This window comes from Pteronotus mesoamericanus, unplaced genomic scaffold, assembly GCF_021234165.1.
Source record: "Pteronotus mesoamericanus isolate MK-2021 breed Mesoamerican mustached bat unplaced genomic scaffold, CSHL_Meso_final contig_221, whole genome shotgun sequence".
NCBI classification, from domain to species: domain Eukaryota; kingdom Metazoa; phylum Chordata; class Mammalia; order Chiroptera; family Mormoopidae; genus Pteronotus; species Pteronotus mesoamericanus.
This window is the reverse complement of record NW_026555092.1, coordinates 5,297,053-5,316,738: the sequence shown is the minus strand read 5'-3', so window position 1 is coordinate 5,316,738 and position 19,686 is coordinate 5,297,053. Positions and strand designations below refer to the sequence as shown.

Sequence of the window (19,686 nt, the reverse complement as noted above, 5' to 3'; positions counted from 1 at the left end):
TAATAAAGGAGGTAATGGAGACCCAGAGAGATCAAGGAGGGTCAGAAAAGAAAGAAGGCTTTGGCCCCACCCCTTACAAAAGTTAAGGTAAGATGCGCTGTGCTGGAGAGGACCTAGGAATAGCTGGATGTGATGAAAGCCGTCATCTCGGGAGCAGGAGGGAGGGTGCCTGGGCATGGATTCAGACATGGCTTCAATCCCCAGCTTCAAATTTGACAGGTGCATCGCCCTGAGTCAGCCAGTCCTCTGACCCTTGGTTTCTTCATCCGTACAATAGGGGAAATTACCATAGAGGAGAAAACTGAGGGAAAGTGTATTTAAGTCCAAAGTACTGGGCCCTGAGAAGCTTCACCAAGGCCCACAGACGCACTCAGACGTGCACCTATGCTCCAACAGTCATGCTACATGCTGATGCCAGCACACGGGTGTCCACACCTGCTAGTATTTGGTCACAGTTCTCCAAGGTGACAAAGCGGAATTTATGAGCCCGCGTTTTAGTTTATAAGGTGACTTTTGTTCTTTCTCTCTTATTGCATCCTGACAATAACCCTATGAAGCACATACTCTTCTTATTACAGTTTCGTGGCTTGGATCCCTGAAGCCGGAAGGGGAAGAGCAGCCTGCCCAAGGTTATCTAGCTAGTGAGCGACGGGGCGGGGGGACCCAGCTCCGCGTGAAGCCAAGGCCTGCCTTTCCTTCCCTTCCTTCTAATGGCAGGAGCAGGATCAGAACAGCTGCCTAGTTTTCAGCTTTCTGGTTTTCCACTTTTGGATGCTTGGAGGACCAGGCCTAGGGCTCCTCGGGCAGAATCCCGGCCCCATCCATAGGCCAGAGTTCAGAACACATGCCTTTTTGCTCTCTCCCTTCCCTCTCCTTGAAGGCTCAGGCCACAGCTTTACCCCTGGGAGGTCCCTGGCATAGGGGGTCACCTGAAAGTGGGGAAGGGGCTGCGAGTATCATACACATTTTACAGATAAAGGAACAAAGGCCCAAAAGATCAAAAGACTTGCCTGAGGTTGCCCACCTGACCTCGGCAGAAGTAGTTATCCAGCACTACAGAGAGCCCTCCTCACCACTCCTGACCCAGTCTCTCTTTTTTTCTGGCACCTCTGCAGGGAGCTGGGCCACAGCGAGCCAAGTTCTCTTCAGGACAGGTTGCTGGAGCCCAGCATGGAGGAGGCAGGTGGGTCCTCGGCTCGGGCGGAGGCCCAAGTGGTGAGTGCCAGACTGATGTGGAAGCAGCGGCCCCCTGCGCAGGAAGAGACCAGACACCGTTTTCACAAGGTGTCCTTGGTGTCAGATACCCAGATGGAAGTCCCCCAGGAGGAGACGTTTGAGTACAATCACCGTGGAGAGGAAGTCAATGGCTTTGCTGCAAGCGGAGAAGAGACTGTGAACCACCAAGGCCCCCGAATTGGGGGTAGCTCCAAGGGCTTCCAGAGCCATGGGCCCATCTTTTCCAAAAAGTACACACTACCCCCCAGGGAGAAAAGGCTGGTGGGGAGGCTGAAAGAGGCTGCGGACGAGGGTGATGGCAGCTCCCGAGACCCTAGGACTGAGCCACCAAGCTTGGGAGCCATGGCAAGGACTGAGCTCTTGGTGCCCCTGCCTGGGCCCCGTGAGCCAAGCCCCCACCCAGGTATGAGCCTTGAGAAACGGCGGGTGATGCGCACTGTGCGGACCACGGTGGTGGTCGGAGGGCATGTGGACCAGCGGGTGAGGAGCTCTGTGACTTTGGAGCCAGTGCTGCCCAGGGGCCGCAGTACTATCCGGGCGATAGTGGTGAACCCCAGGGCTGAGGGCCTGCCCAGCCGCAGTCAGGCCCTGGAGCTGCTAAGCAGCGTTGTGCCTGCTGAGCGAAACCCACCTGCCAGCAGGCTTCCCATGCCAAGGAGTCCAGGTCTGAGCAGCACAGCGGGCCCAGCCCTGGGGCAGCTGCCTGAGCTGGGGACAACAGAGCCAAAAGACAGACCGGACCCAGCCCCTGTAGGTACCCCAGAGGGTGCTCGCCCACCTCCGATCCAAGAGGTCCCTGCAGCCCACCCCGGCCAAGACCAGGGCCGAGGTCGGGATACCAGGACCCCTGAGGTCCCAAGGGTGCAGGGAGCCTCCAACCCCAGCCAGTTCCCTCTCCACACCTCTCAGGGCCACGCACCAGTGCCTTCCTCTCCCGCACTCCAGACCCACACCCCTTCCTTCGGCCTAGACGACCCTCCTGAGCAGCCTGTGGTGCCCACTCTTCCCGGGGTCCAGCTCACTCTTGATCCCAAGGGAACCCAGGCCCTGCCCTCTGTGAGAAAGGGAGGGGTCACAGATCCCCCTGCTGCCACCGTCATGCCCATAGTGAGAAGTGAGGTTGCTATCGTCCCTGGACACTCTCCATCCCCTACAAGAAGGAAGTTGATCCCCAGCCCGGGGGATCTTTCTGCTCCATCTTCCCCAAGGAATAAGGTTGTTCAGGACTCTGAAGAGGTCCCTATCTTCTCCCTTACCCAGAAAGAGATAGTGCAGGTCCCTGGTAGTCTTGCTGACACAGCCCGCACCCAGAAAGGGGCTGTGCAGGGCCCTAGTGCTCCTGCCGCTTCTTCCCCCAAAGCAACCAAGGCTGTCCAGGGCCCAGAAGACAGGCCTAGCACCCAAAAAAATGTTGTCCAGAGTATCGAAGGCAGCCTTGGTCCTTCCTTCACCAAGGAAGTGTCTGTTCAAGACCTGATTGCTCCTGCAATCCCATCCCCCAACAAGGATAAGGTTGCCCAGGGCTCTGAAGGGAGCCCCATCTCATCTCCCACCCAGAAAGAGGTTGTCCAGGGTCCTGCTGTTCTCCCTGCTCCCTCCTCCTCAGGGGGAAAAGTGCCCCCCAGCCCAGGCGGGCCCCCGGTCCCAGGGCCAATGGCAGAGGAGGCCAGCCTAGAGTCCCAGCTTGTCCCTGACTCCACTGAAGGCAAGATGCCCCTGGAATCCTCGAGGGAGGAGGAGGAGGAGGAGGTGGCTCTGGATGCTGACCTGGAGATTTTCCTGGACACTCTGCGGAGCATGGAGTCCCCTGAGATCCTCCGCACTCACCGGCTGCCACGAGCCCCTCGCTCCTCTTACCTGGCCATGTATGCCACGCTACCTGCTATCGAGGAGGACCAGCCCAAGCCATGGGTGCTGGGACCCAGCCCCCAGGAGGGGCCTGCACTGGAAGAAAAGGAGGAAGAAGAGGAAGAGGAGGAGGACGAGGAGGAGGAACCGGAGAACCCCTACCTGAGCGACGATGAGAAGCTCCAGCGCAAGCAGGAGAAAGCTGGGACCAGCTTCTCCTGGGATCCCTGCCCTGCCAGGCCCCCCCAGACCTCTTACTCCCCGCTGGAGATGATGAAGAAGCATGTCACAGATGCCGAGCGCTCCCGCTCAGAGCCGGGGGCAGAGTGGCAGAAGGGCGCGAGGCCCACTTCCCGCCTTGGAGGCAGTCTTTTCTTTGGTGGCCTGGTGACCGCCACCAAGGAGGCCCTTGCCTTGGGATCACTGGGCACAAAACTATCTGCTCTGCCTCCTCATGGGGCACCAGGGCTCAGAAAGGTGCCCGGACAGCTGCCCCTGCTCTGCAGCGAGCGGGTGCCGACAGAGGAGCCTGAACGTGCTGGGCCCCCTGAGGGCTGGGTGAGTGAGGCCTTGGATGGGCAGGGAGGGCGCCTGGCCTCAGCAGGGTTTGGATGGTATGAGGGCCGTGGTGCTGGGAAGCAGGATCTTCAGAAGCAGAGGTTTGGGCGTTAGGCTTGGGCCTGAGGTATGGCTCAGTGTGACCCTGTGCAAGCTGCATCTCTCTGGGCCTCAGTCTCCCTGTCCCAACAGGAAGAGGTTTGCACTGTGGATTCCAAAGGGCTTAGTGGCTCCAATCTCTTGGAAGCTGGGGAAGGGGTGTGATAGGGACCCAGCTCCTGGGACAGGGTGGGCTGGGGACAAGTGCGGTGCCCTCCGTGGGGGTAGAGGTTAATAGGGAGGATGTGGAATGCTCAGAGTGGCAGGCTGTGCGAGGCAGCAAGAAGACAACCCCATAAGACTTATCACTGCCTCCATTCCAGAGCCCAGCATCAAAGACCCAGGGCAAGCCGAACACCAGGCCAGGAAAGGTAGGTGGGTGGGGGGCAAGTATGTGGGAGGGGGCAGCAGGAGGCGGAACCTTGAGACAGAGCCCGGGGACCCCCGTGTGTCTTCTCCAGGTGATCCTCTTCTCGGAGCCCGGCTGCCAAGGCAGCAGCAGGGAGGTTTGGGAGGACACTGCGGATGCCTCCGGCTGGGCCCGGGCGGCCTCCATCAGGGTGCTTCGAGGCTGGTGAGTGCAGCATGCCTGAGGGGGGAGGGGCTGCCTGTGACCCCGGGGGCAGCGGTGGCAGGGGGAAGTGCTCAGCCAACCTGGCAGAAACCCCCTCAGCTATCGAGAGGTATCACCATATCACCGGATATATCCTCTCCCACCCAGTGACCCTGTTTCTCTGTGCCCACAGCTGGGTGCTATACGAAAAGCCAGAGTTCCAAGGCCAGAAACTGGTCCTGCCTGAAGGGAATGTGGAACTCAGAGCCTCGGGGCCAGCGTGGAGTATCAAAGGCATCGGATCCCTGAGGAGGGTTGTCCGGGTGAGTGGGCTGAGGTTAGGGGCTGGATGTTGCCCTGTCTACCCTGGGCCCCCCGCCCTGAGGAGGGAGAGAGCCTCAGGTGCATAGGGTTGGAATCTCTGGGATAGATCGCACTGGGTAGGGGGCAGAAGGGTTAGGGTTATTATGGACCCACCTATAGATTCCTGACCTTGGAGCCAACTGGAGAGTGCTCAGCCTGGCTTGAGGAGGCGGGCCCAGGCAGAGGCCAATCCCCAGCTTGGGGAAGCAGCCGGGGGAAGTTTGAGCTGGCTCTGGAGAAATATTTCATTAGAACAGCGGAAACAGGTGGGGGTGGATATGGCGTTCCCCCACCCGCAGGGCCCAGGCTCTTAGGCCCACAGTAAGGCCCGAGGTGCTTTGGACATTTGTTCTTTCATTGGCTCAAGGATGCTCGATGTTTGCTGTGTGCCAGTCACCACACCAGGCCATGGGGCTGGGGGAGACCTGCTCTCTGCCCTGCTGGACTCAAGCTAGGGCCTCAGGATGAGGTTTGAAGCAGAAGCGCCATATAATAAGATTAGGGATTTATAAACATCACTCTGGCTACCAGGAGGAGAAGACGCTGGATGAGGGTCCCAGAGGCAGGAAGGCCAGGAAGGGCTGTGATTTCCAGCCCAAGAGCACTCCTGAACTTTGAGGGTGGGATGTGTGGTTTGAAAAGGCATGGTCAATATTGTAGTTTCATATCTGTAAAGTGGCGGGGGGTGGGGGAAACAACATTGTTTTTATAACACCAATTTACAAACTACCAAAATTAAGCTTGACAAAACCATCTTGGCCACTCGGGAGAAGCAGAAGAGAAATCAGAGCCAATCAGGCGTTTTGTTTTGTGTTTTTGTTTTTAATGAGAGTAGGAATAACTCCGAGCCCAGAGCTATTGCAGTCCTCGTGGTAAGAGAGGACGAGAGCTGATGATTCTCAACTAGGGCAGTTTTCAAAGCCTCTCCAGAAACACACAAACGTTTGTAGACAATTTATTGTGATCTTCTCATCATTGTGTGGAAGGTAACAAGGTACAGGAGAAAAACAAGGGCTTTGAGGTCAGGTGGACCTGGATTCACTTGATTAATTCGGTGTTGATTGGACACGTAGAGTATTCTAGACACATGGGTGGTACCGGGTGAACAAAAACTAAACTGCTCTTTTCTTGGCCCTGCTACTTATAGGCTGCGTGCCCTTGGGCAGGCTGCTTGACTTCACTGAGCCTCTTTCCTAGTCTGAGAATGGAGCGGTAACTCCCGCTGAGAGGACTAAGTGAGGTGGGGTAGGGCGCCCTTAGCAAAGTGCCTTGCCCTCAGTAGATGCTTCATAAACATCTGATGAAGGAGGGAGTCAATGAAAATGGTCCTGGTGAGGAAGAAACACCCAGAATGCAGAGAGGGCCTGTTGCTTCCTGGGATGAGGCGCAGGTGGAACCAGTCTGGACAGAGGCAGGGATTAGATTTAAAGGAATAGTTGAAGTTAGACCTCAGGAAGCAGCTGTCCATCCCACCTGCCCCTCCAGCAGGCTGGAAGTCAGGCTACCCAGAGGCAAGGCAAAGGGCATGGCACTTGGCAGGCTTCTGCTGAGAACTTTGGTCTCAGGTCCTGAAGGTTCAGGGTGGGACCAGCAAGGACTTTGGTGTTGGGATTGTCTACACCCCTGTCATTCTCTTAGCTTCTGGGGACACAGTCACAAAGGTTTCCCCGAAGCCCCCTGGAGCCCTGGCCGGGCAGACTTGGGGAAGCAGCTGCAGGTGGGGGTGGTCTCTGAGAGGCGCTGCTTTACACTTCATTTTTCCACCCTTCTCCTTCAGGACTACATTACCCCAGAGATCAGCCTCTATTCTGAGGAGGGTCTCAAGGGGGAGCAAGTGAAGCTAACCAACTCCTTGGAGGACCCCCAAAGCCTGAAGACGCCCCTGCAGGTGGCATCTGCCACTGTCTCTGCAGGACTGTGAGTCTGGGCTGTTCTGGAATCCTTTCATTTAACATTCACTGTGCTGGGTGCTGGGGACACATAGGTGACAGACTATAGGTCCTGCCCTCATGAAGTGCTCAGTCTACTGGTGGGGAAAGAGGAATAAGCAGACAGTGGCAACTCAGCATTCTGGGATGGGGGAGCACAGAGCTGCGGGAGTACAGAAAAGCACCAAACCAGCCTGAAGTCACAGAAACCTTCCAGGAGGAGGAGATGCCTCAGCTGGGATGAGTTGGCCCCAGAATAATCTAAGCTCCCTGAGGACAGGGATTGTGTATATTTAGTTTACTACTGTATCCCTCATGCCCAAAGCAGGGCCTGGCACGGGCAGATGACTCTAAATATTGTTAATTGAATGAATAGGGGAAAGATTATACCCAGCAAAGGGAACAACACCTGCAAAGGTCCAGAGGTGAGAGGTCTAAGCTTTGAAAATCCAGTCTGTTCAGAGAAAGCAGCAAGTGGGGAGATGTGAGGCCTAGGAGGAAAGCAGCGGGACAGACTGAAAGGCTTCTTTGTGCAGCTGGACTGTATTATTGGCTAACAGGAAATTACTGGGGATTTTTAAGCAGGTCTGTGTACTAGAGAGAACTCTCCTGCTGTGTGAAACAAGAGAGGGCCAGGCAAGAGGAAGGGACACTGATGGAGTGGCTACTGCAAGAGATTATGGGGGCCTGAAATATCCTCCAGAGTCGCCTTGACAGAGGCCTGTCCCCCAAAACCTCCTTCTGCTCTCTAAGCCTTCCCTCCCATCCACCAATCTGTGTCCCCAGGTGTCTGGGGTGAAGCTACTTCTCTGCCTCCCCCAGGTGGCTGCTGTACCCCAAACCCTTCTTTGAAGGCACTCCCTGCATCCTGGAACCTGGAGAGTACCCCAACTCTGAGGCCTGGGGTACATCAGACCCCAGCGTGGGCTCCCTGAAGCCCATGAAATTGGTAAGGAGTAGGCGGTTCCAAGTAGCCTTGTCCTACAGTCTCAGGGAAGAGGCGGGGCCTGGGAGCTCCTGCTGGAAATGGGACTGGAGGAGACATGGGATCACCCAAGGGGTGGGGGATAGGGAGAACATGCAGTTGGCCATTTTTAGGGGTCTCAGGATCAAGTAAATCCTAGGTGACCAGCCCCATCTGCCTTCCCCCACCTCTGGGCTGGTGCCTCAGCTCTGTCTCCTTTGCAGGGCTGCCCAAGAGTGGAGAAGCCAGGGGAGCCCAAGGTAAGAGTCTGGGTTTCTGGGTCAAAGAGGACCTTTGGGTGGGTTGTGTGTATGTGTGTGTGTGGCTATTGTGGGCTGGACTGGAAGAAAGGAGAGGAAGGTCCTGGGAGCCAGTAGCTGAGTCTTGGAAGGTGGAACCTGATGGGCTCACTGGGAACCTGATGGGCTCACTGGGAACTGGCTGTTGATGTGTAAGGACCAGGTCGGAGATCAGAGGAGACAGGAGTTCAGGCACAGAGCCCAGTGAGGGCGTGGGACGGCTTAGCTATGGGCTGATGCTGGGCAGAGCCATCCTGGACTGGTTGTCTCTGTTCGGGTCCAGATCGCTCCCCAGCAACCCGACCACCTCTTTCCCCAGGCTGTGATTTATGAGGCCCCAGGCTTTCAGGGCCGAAGCTGGGAAGTGAGCCGGGACATCTACAACCTTCAGCAGCCAGAGGACAGCCACAGCCCCCACCTGGCCTCCGTGGGGTCCCTGAGAGTTCTTGGAGGCTGGTAAGGACTCAGGACTCTTCCTTCTACCTTACCCATCCCACTGCTCTGTATTCTAGGGGCGGGAAATGGTCATCTGGGTTGGGTAGGGGTGGGGGCAGCTGTCTTTCACATCTAGGGGCCTTCTCTGACTGAGTCTGCTTGCCTCCACCCTCCCCCAGCTGGGTGGGCTATGAGAAGGAAGGCTTCCGGGGCCACCAGTATCTGCTGGAGGAGGGGGAATACCCTGACTGGTCACACTGGGGAGGCTATGACGAGGCGCTGATCTCCCTGCGGGTCATCCGGACGGTAAGCAATGTCAGTTGGGCCATCCCCCTGCCTCTGATCACAGCCATACTCCCCCACCCGCCTCCCCAGTACAGTTCGTTGAGAGAAGAATTTATGTTCCATCTCCCTCTTCTCCAGAGCATCTGAAGTGTTCCCTGAGGTCTAGCCTCTCTCCCTCCTGCTCCTTTTCTCCAGGTCACACTGATCACCTCACCCCAAAGTCCCCTGGTGGTCTGCCTCCCTGGGGTCTGGTCGCTCCGAGGGGGGTCAGTGGGTGGGCGGGAGAGACCTGACTGTCCCTGGGGCCCAGGACTTCTCGGATCCGGCCGTGGTGTTGTTTGAGGCCATGGACTTCGAGGGGCAGCACGTTGAGGTGAGCGAGGCACTGCCGGACGTGGAGCTGGCGGGACACAGCACCCACACGCAGGCTATCCACGTGCTCAGCGGCGTGTGAGTGACAGCGGGGCGGGCCGGGGCGGGCCGGGGCGGTTCCAGCAGAGGTGCGGGCACCGCCCCGCTGATCCACGCCTCTCCCCTTCTGTAGGTGGGTGGCTTATCGGGACGTGGGCTTCTCCGGGGAACAGTACGTGTTGGAGAAGGGAGTGTACCGCAACTGCGACGACTGGGGCGCAGGCAACAGCGCCCTCGCCTCACTTCAGCCGGTCCTGCAGGTGCGGTCCGAAGGCGGGGCCTCTGGGAGGGTGGGACTTGGAGTCTGTGAGGCGCCCCGCACAACCCGGGTCTGGAAGGACCCTGCTGGGGGCAGGTGGGGGCGGGACTAATGATCTAAGACTTGGGAGAGCTACAGCCAGGGTCGGGAATTTTGAAGCCCGAGGAACTAAGGCGAGGGGCTGGTACCCTCCTTATGTTTTGAAACTTTGATCTCACCTTTCAGGTCGAGGAGCACAATCTGCACTTTGTCTCAAGGGTAAGGAGCTGGTGGAGGCTTATGTCTCTTCCCTCATTTCAGATCTCCGCCCCCCACCCCCATTTTCTCTGGTTCACTCCATTGCCCTCCTTCACTCTTACCTATTCTCGTCTCTGCCCCCAGATTCAGCTCTTCTCGGGTCCCGACTTCCTCGGAGACCACATCTCCTTCGAGGATGACCAGGCCTCTCTGCCCGCCTCTTTCCAGCCCCAGTCCTGCCTTGTCCACGGCGGCAGGTGAGGCTGTCGGGGAGAGAAGCTCGGAGTTGGGGGATCGTGAGTGCGGGAGGCCGGGCGAACCTGCCCTGAAGCATTTAGCTCAGTTTGGAAATTGGAGCTGCGGAAAGGGGGTCTTTATTTCAAATGATTTCCTTACTCTGGTTTCATTGAAATTAGCTATTCTGTCCCGAAACATTAAATCTTTAAAAAAGCAAAGCAAAGTTTTAATAGAAATGTAAAACTTGTAGATAATATAGTATGAAGAACCCCAATTTTGTTTTATCTATCCCTTTGCCATTTTTTTAATGGAGTATTTAAAGTTTCTGGCCCAACATAAAATTTCACAGGTAAATACCTAAGGATGTATATCTGGTAAGAAACGACCCCCGCCCCCCCGCCCCGCCACCGCCCCCACACACACAGCCACAAGTTATAACATCTAATAAAATTAGCAATAATTAATAATACCTATTGCCCAGGCCATGTCCAATTGCTCCCGTTTTTTTTTTAAATCCTTTTAAAAGGAAGAAGAGAAATATAAAAAACAAAAAAGAGCCTTTAAAAAAATTTATTTATTTGAGAGAGAGAGAGACAGACAGACAGATAGACAGACAGACATTGATTGGTTGATGGTTATATGTGCCCTGACCAGGGATACAACAACCTTGGCATATCTGTAAAACATTTTAGCCAACTGAGCTACCCCGGCTAGTGCAAAAAATGCCTTTTTAAATTGGTTTGTTTTTCTCAGGATCCAAACTAGGTCCACATGTTGCATTTGGTCAATTTGGTCTCTAGTGTATAACAAGCCGGACCCCCTTCTTTTTTGTTTTACACCATTTCTTTGTTTGAAGAAACCCTATAATTTGCCCTGTGAGCTTCCCTTCTTCTGTATTTGGCTGATTGCTTCCTAGCCTTGTCTTTTAACTTGTTCTGTGCCATATATTCTGTAAACTGATAGTTAGATCTGGAGGCTTGATGAGATTAAAGGTGTTTTGTTTTGTTTTGTTGGCAAGATTATATACATGGTACTGTGTACTCCACTGCATAACATCAGGAGGCCTGTGTCTGCTTGTCCCACTTTTAATATCATAATATATCATAATCATATCATAATAAGATTTCCCATTTACCTTTCACCTAATGGTTTTAGTATGTATTGCTAATTGCCTAGATCCATTATTTCTTTAGAAGTTACAAAATGATGATTTTCTCATTTTTGTTATGCTTTCTACATATATTAGCTGGAATACTAAGAATTACTCTTTTGAACTATTTGTTTACCTATACAAAAAAAAGAAAGTAGTTTGATTTTTCAAACCCAAAGATCAATGTTTGCCCCCTTCTCTTGATCAATTTTCAGGATAATTTCTGAATTGGTGCTCTAGCAACCTCCAAAGCTGACCATTGAAGGTTTATTGTTATGAACTCATAGATTTTTTTTTTTTTTTTTTGTATTTGAAATGCTTCAATCCATTGGAGTCACTGTTCTTTTGTGTGCTCAAATTGTTCCATCTCTGGCCAATGGGAGCCCCTTCAAGTTGCCTCCTGGCAACTTGATGTGATTCCAATAGTTTTTGTTTTTATTTTTAATAACTTCCTTGTTTTTCTGGTACAATAAGATGCTCCAGGATAATTTTGCCCCCTCCCCCAACACACACATTTGAAATCAGCCATTCCCCAAGGAACTCTGGCTCCTTTTAGTGGGAATAACTATTCAGAGACCAAAATCTGCATGCTAGGTGTTTTAAAATTATTATAGTAATATTACTACTAACAGTAAAAACCAGTAAATGCTGTTTGAGATTCCTCTGTGGTTCTTTATGTCCTTGGGACATTCGCCTACATCCCATTTGGCATGTACAGTTCAAATTGTTCTGTTTTCAAGACATTTGAAATAACATGTAGTTTTTCTTTGGGGGTATGCTACCCACACGATATAAAATTAGGTTCATTTATTTTATTTAATTTATTTTAATTTTTAGAAGTATTTTTCATTTTTATTTAATTCTGTTTTTTAATTACATAAAATATTTACAGTGTTCCTGTCCTAGTCAGCTTGGGCTGCTTTAACAAAATAGCATACCCTGGTGGTTTAAACTACAATCATTTACTTTCTCACCGTTCTGGGGCTGGGAAGTGCTGACCGATTCAGCTCCCTGGTGAGGGCCCTCTTCCTGCCTTCTAGCTATGACCCCACGTGGTGGAAAGAGAGCTGCTGCCTCTTCCTCTTCTTTTAAGGACACTAATCCCATCATGGGAGCTTAAGGCTGATGCCCTCCTTTAAACCTGTTTACCTCCCACAGGCCATTATTGAAGGTTAGGGTCTTCAACCTATGACTTTCAGGGAGACACAAACATTCAGTCCACGCAGTTCCAAAGTAAAGACTTGACAGTAGTCTCTGTCTGTCCCTGCTACCTTTTCCCCTCTCTCCCCATAGGTGAATTTTTTTTTTTTAGTGTTTAGCTTGTTCATCCATTGTTTCTTTTTGAAAATATAAGTAAATATACACTCATAAGTTTACACATAACTATAGGAACCAAATATATTTTGCTTCCCTCCTTCCTCATTTTCTTACACAGAAAGAGGTATACTACAACCTGGTGAATGTACTGAAGAACACCAAATTGTGTACTTGAGGAGAGTGAATTTTATGGTGTGCAAATTACACCATACTATACTATAAATTACAGTAATACACTTCGTGTTTTACTTAACAATTTGGAAGTAACTTTATATCTCTTTAAGAGGTCATCCCCATTCCTTTCTACTGCCATTATACTCCACATTCTTTGTGTATTCGGCCAGTCCCTTACTGATGGATATTCGGGCTGCCTCCACTCTCTGCCATTGCAGACAGTGCTGTAATGAATGGTTGTGTGTACATGTGTTATTTTATGTTCCTGGATGGGGTCCTTGGGATAGATTCCAAGAAATAGGATTGCTGAATAATTGTACATAGAGTTTTGCTTCATATTGCCAAATTTCTCTCCTTAGGAGCTTTTTTCTTTTTAAAGATTTTATTTATTTATTTTTAGAGAGAGGAGAAGGAAGGGAGAAAGAAAGGGAAAGAAACATCCATGTGTGTGAGATACATCAATTGGTTGTCTCTTGCACACCCAACTGGGGACCTGGCTTGCAACTCAGGCATGTGCCCTGAATCCAACGGACGAACTTTTAGTTCGCAGGCCAGCACTCAATCTCCTGAGCCATACCAGCCTGGGCCTTCTTTTCCCCTCTCTCTCTCTTTTTTAAAATTGATTTGAGAGAGAGAGAAACATTGCTTTGTTGTTCCACTTATTTATGCATTCATTGGTTACTTCTTCCATGTTCCCTGACTGGAGATCAAACCTGCAATCTTAGCATATTAGAACAATGCTCTAACCAACTGAGCTACCGGGCCAGGACTCAGCCAGTCCTTCCTTAAGTCTGACCTCAGTCCCTGCTGCTGCAGTGCCTGTTCACCCTTGACCTCCCCTGGATTGGGGGGTCATGATCAAGTCTGCATTTACTCTGTTGTATCTCAGAGGGCCTGGGCAGACTGAAGAGAAGGCACGCTCAAATACCCATCCACTCAAGTCCTCCCACCCTTCCCCTTTCCCAGCTGGATCCTGTTTGATGAGAAGAACTTTGAGGGTGACCAGCACATTCTCTCCGAGGGCGAGTTCCCCACTCTCACGGCCATGGGCTGTCTAGCCTCTACAGTCCTGGGCTCCCTCCAGAAAGTACCGCTGGTGAGTGCCCCTGGCTATTTCCAGGCGATGCCTGAGGCAAGGGGTGTGGCTGGGGACATCCTGAGCCTCTTCCCACTGCTGAGTGGGCTGTTGGAGCTTGAATCCAGTCTTCCTCAGAACCACGCCAGATCCCCCTGACCCAGGGCTTCGAAGCCGGTTCAGTTTACTAGAGATGGATTGAGCAGTTCCCAAGATAAGTCCTGGGGACAATGAAATAAATCAGACATAGCTCTGCCTTCAAAGAACCCACAGTCACATTGACATAAAGATTGCAAGGTGTGGTGTGCCCAGATACAGAAGTGGTGCAGGAGCAGGAAGGACTGGCTCTTGGGTGGGCTGGGCGGAAGGGGCCAGCCTGCTGAGGCCGTGGTTCCGTGAGGAGGGGAGTGACATGGAAAGATAGCTTCGCGGTCGTGTGGAGAATGAGTGGGTGGGGGCCAGGCAACAGGGCTGTTCCCACGGTAAGCCAGAATAAACCATCATGGCCTGGGCCAGGGGAGAGATGGAGAGAAGGGACCTGGCCCATATGAGAGAGCTGAGGTCTGTAGGACTTGGTGACTAGCACTGGGTGGGCCAGCAGGGGCAGCGGGAGCAGAACAGACAACGTGTACTGAACACACACCGTGCTCCCAGCTTTTTCAGAAAGGCCTTCAATCCTTACCACAACCCCATACGGCTGGCAACAGGCAGAGCCAGGTTCTCCCCCCGGCAGCCAGCTCTTGAGACCAAACTCTTTACAGCTGTGCCCTGGGCTCTGCAGGCAGATAGACGTGTTCCGAAGCCCATCTCTAGGGGTTTAATCTTCTCCAGCCTCAGTTGCGCCTCGGCTAAGCAAGGATAACAATAGCACCTACCTTATAGGGTTGTCGAGAAGTTATAATGAGATCAGGTAAAGTGCTTAGCACAAAATCTGGCATGTAGTAAGCCCCAAATATATGAGAACTGCTATAATGAACAGTATTGTTAATATACTATTCTTAGAAGTGCCATTTACTGGGGGGAAGGCCTGAGGGGAGATGGGGGCCCAGCTTGGCACCTGCTGTACCTGAGACTCTGGGAGTCACCCAGCTGGCAGTGCCCAGGAGTAAGGAGCCCTGTGGGGTGGAACTCAGGAGGGAGGAGAGCCTGAGATACCCATCTGGGAGGTGGGGGGCTGAGTCTGGAGCCAGGGCTTTCTTGGGTTCACCCCTTCTCCGTGTCCTGGTCCCCCAGCACTTTTCAGAGCCCTCCATTTTCCTGTATGGACTGGAGTGCTTCGAAGGGAAGGAGATTGAGCTCAGTGGAGAGGTGCGGAGCCTGCAGGCCGAGGGCTTCAACAACCACGTGCTATCCGTGCGGATCCAGGGGGGCATGTGAGTGGACTGTGGGCGGGCTCAGGGTACTAGGGGCTGCTAGTAAGTGCGGGCTGGGTCGCTGGCTTCTTCCCTTCCCCACTTCTATTCCTCTCTCCTCCCATCCAGGAGGGAGGTAAAAGTGGACTGAGGAGGGGCATTGATTCCCAGGGCTTGGGCTCCAGCCCAGGGAGGAAGGGGCTCTTCAGGGCCCTCCTCTGCCCTGCAAACCCCAAGTCCACTTCCCAGCCTCTCTCTCCCCTCTTGGGACCCTAGCTCCAGGCAGAGGAGCCCCAGCAGGAGAGAAAAGGTGGAGAATGTTCTGACACTCTTGCCTTCTCCGTCTCTCTGTCTGTCTTCCCCTCGGTGTCTCTGGCACTTGCTGGGCCCAGCTGGGTGCTGTGTGAACACAGTGACTTCCGGGGCCGCCAGTGGCTGGTGGGCAGCTGCGAGATCACCAACTGGCTGACCTACAGTGGGACCCAGAGGGTGGGTTCCCTCTACCCCATCAAGCAGGTGGGTAGCATGATGTCCTGTCTGGGCGTGTGTGTCTGTATGTCTCCCATGTTTCCCAAACTCAGCATTTGTGTGCTTTTATCATAATTTTGCCATGTCGTCACTCTTTTTTTTTTTTTTAAGATTTTATTTATTTATTTTTGGAGAAGGGAGGGGAAGAGAGGGAAACATCAGTGTGTGGTTGCCTCTCGTGTGCCCCCTACTGGGGACCTGGCCCACAACCCAAGCATGTGCCCTGACTGGAAATCAAACCAGCGACACTTTGGTTTGCAGGCCGGCACTCAGTCCACTGAGCCACATCAGACAGGGCTCATCAGTGTTCTTGAACCATTATCTACTTAATATTTTTCTCTAAATCGATTCACCTTTTTTTCCTATTCTATCCTTATCTTAAGGAATAATATTCATAAAATCATGAGTTTGATGAGGGTGTGTGATTTTTCCTTAATAGACAATATAATAAATACATTACTGTTAAATTTTTAGCAGCAAGTTTATCCACGCAGGACTGAAAATTATCTCATGCACTACTCAGCAGTAGTAAGCACATCTCACTTTGAGAAACATTGTGTCCGCATGTCTGGACATGTGTCTTCTTACATGTGCATTAATGTGGAGGCATGGTCCAGTGGTCTGTGTGGGTGTGTATGTAGTTGTCTGAGAGTATTTCTGTGTCCGTGAAGTCATTTGTGATCATGGGTCTGTGTAGGTGATCTGTGGTTTGTGTGCGTACACATCTGTGAGTGTGTTCATGACCACATGTGCCTGTGACACTGTTGAGAGTGTGTGTGTCCTTGTATAAGGATATCGTGTGGTCTGTACAGTCACAGACTCTTATAACATCAGTGCTAGAAGAAATCTTGGAGATTATCTCCAACTCCCACACTTTACAGATGGGGGAATAAAGGCCCAGAGAAATGGACAAGTATTTGCTCTGCAATCTTGGGCAAGTACTGTACCTCCATGGACCTCAGTTTCCTCATCTTTAAAATGGGGGTAATACACATGATGGAGTTGGTTTGAGGACTGAAGATTAATAATGTATATAAAATGTATATAAAGTCCTTAGAACAGTGCTTGAGTGGATAAGCACTTAACAAATGTCAGCTGTGATTCTTGTTCCTATCACTGCCATCACCCATCTCCGAGGTCCCCAGCTGATTTGAGTCAGAGCCTGATCTGAGGTCTGCCAGTGCCGTGTCTGCCCTACCATGGTAACCCTTTAGCATGGGTGTGCACGCACGCACCTGTATTTCTACCTGTGTCCATAGCAAACATAGGTGCCTTGTTGTGGAGTGGCTGGAGGGACCTGTGCATTGGTTAGGGTGTGTGAGTTTGCATGGCTGTGAGTATCTGTGTGTCTGTTGCAAACTTCTGTGCAGCCATGTAGACCTTGGGTTTATCTGCCAGTGTGTCCCTCTGCACACGTCTGTGGGTATGTATGGACATGGAGCTGTATCAGTGTGGATGTGTGCTTTAGAAGTGCCCTTGGTATTTGCATGGGAAGCAGGGGTGACTTAAAGGAAGGCCAAGGAAGGTTTAGGAGCATGAAGGAGGGCTTGGGAGCTTGGGATACTGGAGGGGTGAGAGATATGGGTGTTGGGGGCCCAGGTGGGAGCATCTCTGCCCAGGGAGCCCTGACTCTCAGCATCCTCTGCTCAACAGCGCCGGGCTTATTTCCGCCTCTGGAATGCGGCCCTGGGGGGATTCCTGGCTGTGCCAGACCACGTGGAAGACATGAAGGCAGGCCGTGTGGTGGTCTCTCAGCCTGCAGCTGGAGGTAGCTGCATCTGGTACTACGAAGATGGACTGCTGAAGAACCAGGTACTGGTTTAGTGGCTGGGACAGGGACACCAGGGCCCCCGACATACACAGGCTCACCTTGGGAGTCCCAGCGCAGTCAGTCCAGGACCCACCCTTGGGCCAGAGAGACACACAGAGACACCAAGACGCTGGGGAGGTGGAGAATGCAGGCTATGCACCCCTGGGCAATTCAGGCTCAGTCCCTCATGTACAAAACAAGAGCATTGAACCAGATGCTTCTAAGGGACTTCCCACCTCTGATATCCTTGGCAGAACTTGGATCCGAGTAATAATGATAGATTCACTGCACAAACATTTCCTGAGCACCTACTATGTGCCAGACCCTATTTTGGGTGCTGGGAATACGGCAGTGAGAAGACAGAAATGACTTTTGCCCTCCGAAGCTTATATCCTATTGGGGAGTGGCAGAAACAACCTAAATGAGTAAAATATCTTAGTACCCTAGATGATGCAAAGTGTAATAGAGCAGTGATTTTCCATCTTTTTCATCTCATGGCACATGTAAATTAATGACTAAAAATCTGCGGCATACCAAAAAATATATTTTTTGCTGATCTGACCAAAAATAGGTATAATTTTGATGGATTTACAAAAAATAATAACATTAATTACCTACCCTTTTTACTCCAAAGTGACTTTTTAAAAAATCAGGTGCCTATACTTGTATATAAGCATTTCTGGTACCACAAGAATTAACCAATCAGATGCAATCTTAGCGATGTGACCAGTACGTTAGAACTCTATTACATGACCTATATATTTATGGTGCAAGACGGCATCAACATCAGACAACTATTGTTGTGTTGGCTATTGTCATTTTTTTAAAAAATAATTATTTATTTTTAGAGAAAGGGGAGAAAGAGAAGGAGAGAAATATAGATCAGTTGCCTATAGTATGCGCCCTGACCGGGGACCAAACCCAGAACCCAGGCATGTGTCCTGACTAGGAATTGAACTGGCAAACTTTCATTTTGTGGGATGATTCCCAGCCAACTGAGCCACACCGATTAGGGCATATTGTCATTTTTTATTTGACAGTCTAAGGAAAAAGATGTCAGTGCCCCTGCCTGAATAGTCAGGTATTACATATTTTAAAAGTTCTTGTGGCACTTTGATTGAAAATCACTGCAATAGAGAAAAAAATGAATGAGTAAAAGAAATAGGAATTATTAGTAGCTCTGACAAGGGGATCCCTTTCTGAGAAGGTGACGTTTGAAGGAAGCAGCCAAGCAGATGTCTAATGAAAGTGGTCCAGATAGAGGGAACAGCAAGTGCAAAGGCCTGAGGCAGGAATATGCCAACATTTTCCAGGATAGCAAGACCACCTGAATGGCTGTATTGAAGCAAGTAAAGAAGGAAGTAGCAGGAGATGATACCGGAAAGATTATGGAGATGTAGGTCTTTGCAGGCTATTAAAAGGGGGTTGTCTTTTAATTAGATTGAAAGGGAACACTGGCCATGTACCAGCAGTGCCGTGTTGAGCCTTTCACATGAATACCTCTTGTAATCCATAGAGGGCACTAGGGACAGATTTTATTTTATTCTCCATTTTACAGGTTAGGAAAGCAGAGCACAGAGAAGTTAAGTAAATGGCCGAAAGTCACACAGTCAATAAACTGTCATGGCTTGTCTGATGCCGAAACCTGTGTTTTGGGAGTCAGTCATGGAAGGTTTCCTAGAGGAACTAATATTTTTCCAGCCTTCATCTGATTTCTCACACTGAACTTTCACAACAACCAGCACTCAGGGATTCCCATCTCCAAGGAAACCAAAGCTCAGAAGGATTAAGAGATTTGCCCAGGGTCATAGTCCCTAAGGATTCAAAGCTGGGTGTGTCAAGGGTGTCTTTCTTTGGTGGGATCCCTGTGAAGAGGAACAGTGCCTGACAACCTCCTGGGGGCTCAGGTGGCCCCTACCATGAGCCTGCAGGTGATTGGGCCCCCCAGCATAGGCTCAAAGGTGGTGCTGTGGGCTGAGAGCCGCCTGCCTCGTCAGACATGGAGCATCAACAAATCGGGCCACATCTGCAGCCAGATGTTTGAAGGTCGGATTCTAGATGTGAAGGGTAAGGTGGAGATGTGTGTGGGAGAAGGCATCTGAGGGGGCTAAGGGCAGTGGTATCCCCAGCTTGTTCTGACTATCTCCCCATCTCTCTTTCCTCCCCCAGGTGGCCGGGGCTACGACCGGGACCATGTGGTGCTTTGGGAGCTGGCCAAGGACAGGGCTTCCCAGATCTGGACAGTACATGTGCTTTGACACCCCACTCTCCTAGTCCTGGGGGCTTTCTCTGGGATGAAATGATTTTATAGTTTTTTGTTGTTGTTGTTGTAACATAAATTGTTTTCTAATATCCTCCTTGGTATCCTCCTCTCTGTGCACTTGATATTTGGGGGTGGGATTGAGGATTCATTCACTTTGCTTCTTCCCTCTACACTCAGTCTTGATTCTTCCTACCTGGCTTGTCCTGGGGCTCAGGTGCAAGGCCTCCGTCTGCCACCAGAGGGAGACCTGGGACCAGACTAACTGGTGAGTGCGGTCTTTACGCAGTCCAGTCACTCCCAACGAT

General features: G+C 51.5%; 1 protein-coding gene across 1 annotated transcript; it reads left to right on the top strand.

Moving 5' to 3' along the window:
- The first annotated feature begins 1,155 nt into the window (after positions 1-1,155).
- On the top strand, positions 1,156-19,376 carry CRYBG2 (crystallin beta-gamma domain containing 2). The gene is made up of 19 exons (XM_054571493.1): positions 1,156-3,642; positions 4,065-4,112; positions 4,203-4,315; positions 4,488-4,617; positions 6,435-6,574; positions 7,408-7,534; positions 7,774-7,809; positions 8,168-8,304; positions 8,463-8,589; positions 8,879-9,018; positions 9,113-9,239; positions 9,464-9,496; positions 9,620-9,732; positions 13,320-13,449; positions 14,662-14,801; positions 15,173-15,296; positions 16,962-17,120; positions 19,026-19,185; positions 19,288-19,376. The coding sequence occupies exons 1-19, from the start codon at positions 1,171-1,173 to the stop codon at positions 19,374-19,376; spliced, it is 4,545 nt and encodes a 1,514-aa protein (XP_054427468.1). The 5' UTR covers positions 1,156-1,170.
- The last annotated feature ends 310 nt before the right edge of the window (positions 19,377-19,686 follow it).